The sequence below is a fragment of the Penaeus vannamei genome, chromosome 28 (assembly GCF_042767895.1).
Source record: "Penaeus vannamei isolate JL-2024 chromosome 28, ASM4276789v1, whole genome shotgun sequence".
Taxonomy (NCBI): Eukaryota; Metazoa; Arthropoda; class Malacostraca; order Decapoda; family Penaeidae; genus Penaeus; species Penaeus vannamei.
Window position 1 is genome coordinate 33,045,122 of NC_091576.1, and position 10,000 is coordinate 33,055,121.

Sequence of the window (10,000 nt, forward strand, 5' to 3'; positions counted from 1 at the left end):
GGAGCCAAATCCTTTTTTTACTACAGATGCCCCTCCCTCTTCCTAAAGGTCCTTGTTCCCCAGCCTGATTGTCATCACATAAAACCCTGTACTTACCTGATCCTTTAATCTTTCATCCTGACTCACATTTTTAAATACATCTTTTATTTTTTATATTAGCACAATTTTTCAATGGATGTCTTGGCTGATGGGAAGTTTATTCAAGGCACGGTTCAACTGCCTTTGTCTTTGTTTAGGTCCTGACTTCTGTCCGAGTGCCCAGCCAGGCTTAGTGTTTCAATTGAGAAAAGCTCGGCTGTAATAGACTGCACAAGCCTTTTGCTTTAATAACGCTGCTCATAGGACTTCTCGTTTGAGCAACACGAAGCACAAGAACTTATTTTGTTTCAATGTAGTTCTGTGTTTCATGGTGTATATTTTTTAAAGAAAGAAGCACAGACACTGATTTACCGATTCAAAATTATTAATGCTGGTCTGATGGGCTATCTCTCCGACTGTAGATCCTGTTTTAAATTAGCCATTTCTTGATTATTTTTGGTAATAAAAAGCAAATTTTGGAATAATGAACTCTTAAATGTTTTATATAAAATCCCTAATACAACTTTTGTTGACTTTATAGATATTGATAATTTCTATAAGTGAATTACTGAGAGTTTTTAATTGCACCCTGGAAAGCCTGGAGATACCCGAGGAGAAACATGCTCTAGGTCGTGTTATCGCTGGCTCCCATCAGCCCCCAGATTTTGCACCATTCTTTAAAGCCTTTGACAAATGATCACACCACATGTTTCCTGTCTGTTGTCTCCCTTGTAAGTATCTCTTACAGTGTACATTATCATATTTAATTCTTTTTATGTTATTTTCTTTGTCTATTACAGAAGCTCTTTTTTTCTGAATGAATGGTGATGATAATAATTATAACAATTGTCAGAATGACAGGAACTAATGATTAGCCTTTGTCCATGTGTTTTGTACACTTTCAAACAGTCATATTTACTTCTAGCTTCATATATGGTAACTAATCTATGTAATCCTTTTGCAAATAACCAATGAAGACAACCTATTCTTCAAAACTGGTTAGCAAACATGAAGATTCAATGCTCTTTTATGGTTTATCAATTATATTCCCACTTGGGTAGGAAAACTGGTGATTAATTTGTATGATTTTTATTGATATAAAACTGGTATTGTACAGGTATTCTCCAGCTGGTATTTTAATTGAGGAGAAAAACATCCCTCTTGTGCAAACATGCAATAAAGACAATGCTCAGCTTCACATGCCTTACTAATCCTCCTAAAAGACATGAACATTATTATCATAAAGTTGTATCAGTCATTTGTAATTCTGAAATATTTTTAAAAGGCTATTTAATTTCACTAAATCCCAGTAAACAACTATTATTCTGAGCACAACAGGAGATAATCTAAGTGAATTTGTAAATCCAAGTTAAGCAACTTTATATCTACTGTATGATCCACTGCATCAAATTATCATGAAATACTGCTAATATTTAGGATTGCTAGACATTTCTACTATGATTTAAAGCAAAATACCAACAGACAAGTCAGTAATAGAAGCACTGACAAAGCCTCTAGCGCTTAATCTGTTTGATTCTCTTTTAACTCCTCTTTAGCCAAATCCCGTGCGAGGGGGCACATCAAAAATTCACCTGCACCCATTTAAGCTTTTGACAAAATTCAAAATATTACTGTTAACTCTGAGTACCAATGTCTTGTTTCCTTAGTGTGATATGTTATTGAAACTGCACCTCTCCAATAACTGTTTCCACAGAGCTCTCCTTAAGATATTCTTCAAACTTCAACCTATAATCTTGCCTTTCTCTGAACACATGATAAACAACAGAATGCAATAAATGGTTTTCATATATACAAGACGAGTAAAAAAGATAAAATATATAAAATAAGGTCTTTAATTAGTATGTGTATGAATTCATACACATAAAGAAACTATTAAATATAAATTCTGAATAAACCTCATAGAGTGCAACACAAATCAGTAACTTTCAAAAATATTAATGTTATACGAAAAGTTTTTTTTTTTGAAGCTTCCTTTTCCTAGCAATGAAAAAAAATTATCTTCACCTTTCATAGCCTCAATACCTACATTTCAGGCACTCAAGATTGGGTGTCACTAATAGCTACTTGGTAATACTTTGTACTGTGCAAAGAGCAAAGTACATAGGTAGTAAAAATAAGGACTTACCCTTACATCCAGGACATTAATAATATTAGAATTACTGGTAATGACTATAGCATTATGCATGAGGGTCTTACTGGGAAAAGTTGTGCTCAAAAGGCCAGCGAGTTCAATACTGTTTCTTATACAATATACACAGCAAAGCCTAAAGTAATTCCATTCTATATACATTCCTATTCCACCTTTTGCCACTGATTAACTTAAAAACCTTACCTTGTTAATTTCTTATTTTTTGTACAGCACTTACCCATTCTCATTTGACAAGCACAGGAAATTTTATGTTTGTGTTTGAAGTGTGCGTAGTGTGTTTTTTTTGTCTCATTTCTATACATTTTACCTTATACAAAAATACATGGTAATCATAAGCTGAACCCCATATATGGCCATATCTACAATCATTACTTACACACCAGAAAACTTCCAGCACAATAATATTCTGATATCTGACTAATAATATGCCCAAGCTACTTCAGTCAAGTTTTCTTTTTGTCCTTTTATCACAAGGAAAGTCATTACATAAATTCCCTTTAATATGTAAGTTATAGATAACAAGAAACCATGCAAGACCCTAAATCAATATCTACAAACAACAAAAAGTTCCAGGGAAAAAGGTCTCCTACTTCAGAGACATCCACATCAAAATCTAAAAACCTACATAAACTTAGGAATAATTATCTATATATAAGACATATATAGCTATTAATAAATGAATATACAAGTCATGCAAATTCATCCATGCAGAATTTCATACCAATTAACTCCTCCGGCCAAGGGGAAATCGGTGACCATGCTTTCGTTTTAAGGGCATGTTTGATAAAAGTTAATCAAACTAAAATCAAGTGGAGTATGAAACAGCCTTATGGTTCTGGTAGTTGGGGATAAGACTGGCCTTGACAAATGGTCGGTTGTTAAAACTGTGTGAGGCCTGACTCAAAGAATATTCATAATACGGACGTGCATATAAACAGAAATAAATACACATCTATCAGTCTAGACATGAATATCTACCATATAGGTAGATAGATAAATGTATATCTATCAAATAGATAGGCAGATAAACATTCATATCTGTTTATATACAAATCTGTAAATTTTAATATTCATTGTGTCGTGCCTTGTATAATTTCAACAAACTGGCTGAAGGTTTGGGTGAATACGAGGGGGAGCATAGTCTTAGCAGTAGAATTTGGTATAGACCCTGTCTGTGGGAGCAGACAGATTCACCAGTATTCTGCCTTGAGGGGCTAAGACATTGCCTTTCATCGTCAGAAAAGAATGTGTCAGACTCCGTCCCTACCTGACAATTTGCAGGAAAATGTTCATCATTTCCACTTGGACAGAAAAAATATCATTTGTAAAGTACAACTGAGATTCCCTATGTTGAACACACCTCATTAAAAATGTACATATCATTTCCAATCTACCATCCTTGAATGGAAATAATGAGTTTACATGTAGTAGCTAGATTTTGATATATTTAATAATTGTGAATTACAAAAAAAGGAAAAATGGGAAAATAAAAAAAATCAACTTCAAGAGATTTTTACTAGCTCTGAATGAAATTATCTACATGGCTTATAAGCAGATATTTTATGTAACTGGGACTAAATGCATGGTAACTGTGGGCCTATTCTAACAGATGATTAATACAGTTTTTTCTCCCTTCTGCCTTTTTTTCACTTGAAAATGATTCCAGCTTGAGATTTAATATAATGTGTATATATAATATGAAAGAAATTAAACAGTTTGTAATGCAAAGCCAAAGGTATCTTAACATGGAACTGAACTAGTCAGGCTCATCCCTGTGAAAAGAAACATTATCCAAATGAAAAAAATTGGCAAAATATCTGCTTTACTACATAGCATAAAATTAGCTTATGAAGTCCAGATTAACCTAATTATTGCAAAATGAAAAGGGGTAAAGGGTGAGGTTACACAATCAATAGAGGAACTAACAGTGTCTCCTGACTAGAGATACAGATTTGAACTAAATTTTCAAGAATAGTTTTGCATATACTTCTTATTTACAAACCATTGTACCTTATTGTCTTCCAAATTAAACAGTACATATTGGCCATATATGAATGTTCAACACAGCACAACAATTACCCCTTTCTCTCGGTGGTTTGCACATTAAGACAAAGAAATGTCTTCTCATCAAACTTTCCCTTCCTCACTCAATCAGACAATTTCCAACAGTTCTGAAAAAGCCAAAAATCTTTAAAATAATATATACAAAAGTGTGTATCTCTAGAGGAAAAGTAGAGTACTTATTTATCTCTTTTTTGGGTGGAGGTAAGGACAAGCATCCACTCTCATAAATCTTCCAGCAAAGCCTCATAAGAAGTCTATCCTCGTAGCAGAACAATACTGTATGATGCCCCTACTCTCCCTTGCAGAACCGATTCTGATTACAAGTTTCCTGGATGTCAATGTGGCCCTAGCGCAGGTGGTCTGGTCGCTGGTATGTCTGGTTAGCCAGGCTCTGGTGGATAGGTGGCTGGAAGCATCGCACGTGTTCTACTGGGAGGTTGTCAGGGTCACTTGTCTTCAGATATTTGTTCAGAACAGCAAAGATTTGAGAATTCAGCACCTGGAACCGTCGGATGCGATCACACATCCTCTTCAATTGCTGAATGGGAAGGAAGAGGATACTTATAAATGTCTTGGTCAAACAAAAACAAATAAAGAAATAAAGACAAACACACTTACACTCTCTCACTTTCTCTTCTATGGTTACAACTGCCAGTAAAGATGGGTAGAGCCACACTCTTAATGCTAAAGATGGCATCCCCACACTATGAAGTGTATTGTAATGCAGAGTTCATTAGTGGTGGATGCAAGTCATGTAATAATTAGCTGATCTTACCCTTTAATTCCTGATCTGAACAGCACTTTTACCAAACCTGGGTCTTTTCCCCTGCCTCACCTTACGGCTGGATCTTAGAGCTTGCATTTTATTCCTAACTTGGTGCTATGTATTAGTATTCCCCAAATAAGACTCAAGGCATGTGGTATGCATATGGCTGGACCTTGCAACTGCTGCTTAAGCCAAGCCATTCTACCAAGCATCTTGAGACACCTTAGTAATTTGTGTTCTGAGAGCCCACTGGTGGGAAAACAACCTAGCCAACAGGAGTTGAAAGGCGGACACCCACTGGTGGAGATCAACAACTGATGCAAGACCTCACCCCCTAACCTAACAACTGCAGCTCAACACTAGCAAGTGCACTGTGATGGGCTGTTTGGAATGGAGAATAAAGGACCTGTGGTTATTAAGTGATCATGTGATCTTGCCCTTGGCCTTCAACCCAACCATCTCTCTCTCTCTCTCTCTCTCCCCTTCTGCCCCTCCTTCCTTCCTTCTCTCTCTCTATCTCCCTCCTTCTCTCCCTCCCCCTCATCCCCATTTCCCTAATTTCCTCCTGATTTCCCTGATTACTTACTTTCTTCCTCTTTCCTTGCTTCCCTCACACTCTCATCCATGTGTTCTTCATTAATTTCACGACAGTACTAATACATCCCAAAGTAAAACAATCAGTAATAAAAATGGCACCCCAAACTACTCACAATTCCTTTAACGGCCTCGTCCTTTCCGTCCACCTTTTGCACCCGTAGGACATGGTAACAGAAGTCAAGCGCCTCGAACCTCCGCTGCTGGCCCAGAAGGACAATCATACAGCAGCCAGCCCAGTTGAGCCCCTCACCGAAGAGTTGCCTTGAGAAGGTAATGAAAAAATTTAGTCAGGCTCTGACTTTCACCAGTGTAAAGTGAAGAGGATGAATGTGTGAGCATGTGTGTTTGTATAATGGTGTTCAAATGTGTGTGCAGAATAGTACTCGTATGTTGTGTAGTTGTATTAATATGTGCTCTATAGTTGTGTATTCAAACTCAACTTCATATGATCAAACTCAACAGCAAAAACATATCTATTAACAGCATTAATATTAGCAATAAACCTAACTACTGAATCACATAAAAAGACTATTTTTTTAAATTTAATTTTTCTTTTTATATTTTAAAAAGACAGCCCAGTCATTTTTATGTGCTTAGAAACTAAACACATGTGGCACCATCTCTTTGTAAAATAATCAATAAAACAAATCTATAGTAAGTGTATATACAAAAATCTGTGCATCAACACCTATTAAAAAAAAACTAGAATAAAAAAGATAAATTACCCAGAAATAATATTAAGGGTAGACTGATGCTCTCTCATAAAAAGATGGGTAAATAAACTAACAAACAAATTCACAAATAAAAAAAGGGGGGCAATCATAACAACATAAACAAAACAAACTCACTACCACTTACTCAACAGTGAAGTTATTAGCTCCTACTGGTATGCACATGACAAACTGAAGTGCAGACCACAGTCGGTGGAACTCAGTGCATTCATCTACGTTCATTACACCATTTGCAGGTGGGGAACCATGCCAGATGGGGTCTTCCAAGAAGGTCTGTATTCGTGTCAAAATAACCTGAAGGAAACAAAAAAGTCAAGAGATTTGCTCATTTCAGAGAAAGGAAAAAATCTCCTTTACTTTGCAAGTAACACTGCTCTGAATTCAACTTTACGTCATTAAAAGAAAGACAGGACAGATGTCATCGCAGACAAACCTCAAAGATTGACAGGCCACAGCAAAGGCGCTCTCTTGTCAATAAGTCACCTTCTCGTGCAATCATGGCTTGCTGTAAAAAATGAAAAAGAAAAACAAAAACAAAAAAAAAATTAATTCATTGTAAACATCTTGAGAAATTTATATACACAATACTTCTAATGAAACTCAGCCTGGAGGCAGTTATATGCAGTATACTAATCTTACAAGTATCTTCTTGCCAATGCTATCTTAGTCATAAAGTTTATATTTTCAATATGATTTCTTAGAAAACTTTGAAATCTTTTCTATAATTTTTTATACACCTTTTAAATCTTTACTACAATATTTGATAACATTGTAAAAATTATTGCAAAAGATCAAGTTTAGACACATGCAGCATAGCTAACCTTTGCTGTTCCAAGCCTTTCAATGTTGGAGACAATCTGCAAAGGAGCATATTTTGCCTCTAAACGCTTCTGTTTTGTCTCTGGCTTCTCACCCTCTGAAAAAAAAAAAAAAAAAAAAAAAAGTTTTTTTTTATGATGTTCTTACAACTTTTCATAATATCCATTTCTTAAAATATTTACAAGAATTATCACTTTCTGGTTTGATTCTTTTATCATTACAATCTATGACAATTCTTCCAATGAAAAAAACGAACTTGACTAATCAAAAATTATATATTTCTTATTGCCAGCACATATATATGAAAATAGAGATTTATCTTCAGATCACAAATAACTTCCTTTTCCTTTCTAATCGTTAACTTCCGATGTTAAAGTCACTGATGTACCAAGAGAACCATGAAATTATGTGCATACTTCCATACGTCTTCTTTGTTTCAATTTGCTTTACAGGCCTAGTTCTCATCTACTTTTTCAGCCATGTGGTCTCAGAGTATATTAAGTTATTCTATATGGGAATTCAAAACTTGATTACTCAACTTTGAAAAGAAAAGGAGAAATGCAATAAAGGAAACATCTTTTTATTGTTAAAAATATCGGAGAATGATGAAGAAAATACGATAATGACTTGGAGTCAAGTTACGATGATGGGAAATCAAAGGAGGATTCATAACAGGAAGAGTTACATGATTGGAGTATGATGGTGATCTCTGTGATTTGTTGTATGAAGCAGAGACTGATGAATTGAAAGACCATATGTACATGTGCATGCATGCACACACACGCACACACACTTACACACAGCCCCTCCCTATTCATGTTTCTATATTCTTTTATATATTACAAGGTCACACAAATAGTTTAAACAAGGTGGTCACTGGCTACCACCAACTGACTCGTGTTCTCAGTGTGGAGGGCAGCAAGGAATGGAGTAGAATGAGCTCTGTGGTAAAGCAAGGGCTCATCCCTAGTGACAACAGCAAAACCCACCTTTACAGTAGGGGCGCGGCAAGATATTCTGGAACGGTGCAGCTTGCAGCAAGTCACAAACTTCTTCTTGTGTGAGTGATTGCTCTACCAACAGGCAGAACAGAAGGGCATTGCCCAATTCTCGGAAGTGATGGAAGAGGTCTGTTCGGGCATCAGGATACTGCACAATATCATTCAACTGGGCATGGTAATAGCCCAGTACACCTAGGAAAGATAAAAGGCAATCATACTATTAATGAGATAAGGCAATACACATAAAGCTGTAATTAATTTTTTTCCTCCTTCTGAAAAACAATATTGAATAAAAGGTCAAATCAATACAAAAAAGGAATCAGTTTCACACTATGATTATTTGCCCAATAATAAAACAATGTCTAATAACTAAACAGCCTAGGGATGACAATGAACGAAGAACCATCAACAGGACATCCTGAACCATACCCGGGGATCCATAATCATATCTGGGAAGCTTGCACTGCTTGGGCATAGCCTGCAGCAATGTCTTCGTGAATTGGTGGATGTTGCCCTGGATGAGCGAGTGGATGATCTCGAGGAGCTCTTGCATCACCACTGCAATACCCTGATACCCTAACACTCGGACGATGGACCGTAGATGCGGGGGACCAAGGAAGCCTGAAAGGAAAATTGTTGTTTGCTTTTTCTCTTATTAGCTAAACTTTAATTTTTAGTAGTTTCCTGTCAGGTAATCATTTAAATTTTGTCTTTGTTTTCCAGATTGATAAAAACTATCCTCTTATTAGGTTTTCACATCTGACAAATATTTTCAGTTACCTGGTAGTATTCAAAATCTGAGTATATTCAAAAGGATATCTATCTATAAATGAAATGACAACAAAAGAGACTTTAACTGAATATATTTAGTGTGTTATTTCAAGGTAAAAAAGGAATATGACCAAAGAGAGGAGAGGAAAAAATGCAGTGGAAGGAGACACCAGATAAACACTAGCATATCATATCATACCTGAATACTGTGAGTAAATTGTGTTGAAAGCTACATTAAGAGCCTTGCTACCCCAGACCATATACGGTGCCACATTTGGAGGCTTGTCTCTCTGTACCGGTTGCGCAAATGTAGTTACAGGTGCTTTGACAAACCTTGAAGATAAAGAAAATATTCATATTTAATTCCTATCTTGCTTTTTTTCTCTGTAGTTCCTGGAATCTGATTAAGATGTCTTTATGAAATCAGGCAAAACATACATATATAAGTCAAAACAGCAAATTAAATTAATTATGCTATTTGCTTCAAAACAAATTCACTCTGTTGTTATGAGAGTGCTGTTGAATTTGGTACACTACCAGTGGCTTGCAGCTGATTTTAGGCATCAGAGAAAGTTTTTCTGTTCTTGTTTGTACCAAAACAATCAACATTATCATAATCATAATCAACTTTATCACTATCATCAGTATTATGTTGCGCATGTGGTGACTACTACATATACACTGCTTCTGCAGGAATGTGGGGGCACAAGAGGAATGTACGACAGCCCCATCTGACACTTGTTTTGAATAATTAAGAACAAAATAAGAATGTCTTACGGAACATTAACTGCTTTCCTTACAGACATTCCAGGTTGTCAAATTACATCTTCTACATTTATTTTTTACGTCACTGCCTGTACCACTTGGTTTTCTCTAGTGAAAAAATTCCAAGAAATAAAAAATCTACCAAAAGGTTTCAACATACAGTAGGCCTACATCTGATACTTACCATGAAAAAATTGGAACAAAGCTATTTTCAAAACTTTTTACACAGGTAATTTTT

General features: G+C 35.7%; 1 protein-coding gene across 11 annotated transcripts in view; it reads right to left on the minus strand.

Moving 5' to 3' along the window:
* Positions 1-1,151: 1,151 nt before the first annotated feature.
* The window catches only part of Cyfip (Cytoplasmic FMR1-interacting protein Sra-1), a 52,959-nt gene continuing 44,110 nt past the window's right edge, over positions 1,152-10,000 (minus strand). For all 11 annotated transcript variants that reach the window (XM_070142044.1, XM_027382020.2, XM_027382019.2 and 8 more), the window contains 8 exons: positions 9,197-9,330; positions 8,656-8,847; positions 8,215-8,418; positions 7,228-7,322; positions 6,840-6,911; positions 6,534-6,700; positions 5,789-5,936; positions 1,152-4,850 (listed from right to left, as the gene is read on the minus strand). In XM_070142044.1, coding sequence (XP_069998145.1) covers positions 4,659-4,850; positions 5,789-5,936; positions 6,534-6,700; positions 6,840-6,911; positions 7,228-7,322; positions 8,215-8,418; positions 8,656-8,847; positions 9,197-9,330 — 1,204 coding nt within the window. In that variant the 3' untranslated portion in view covers positions 1,152-4,658. The remainder of the gene's footprint in view (positions 4,851-5,788; positions 5,937-6,533; positions 6,701-6,839; positions 6,912-7,227; positions 7,323-8,214; positions 8,419-8,655; positions 8,848-9,196; positions 9,331-10,000) is intronic.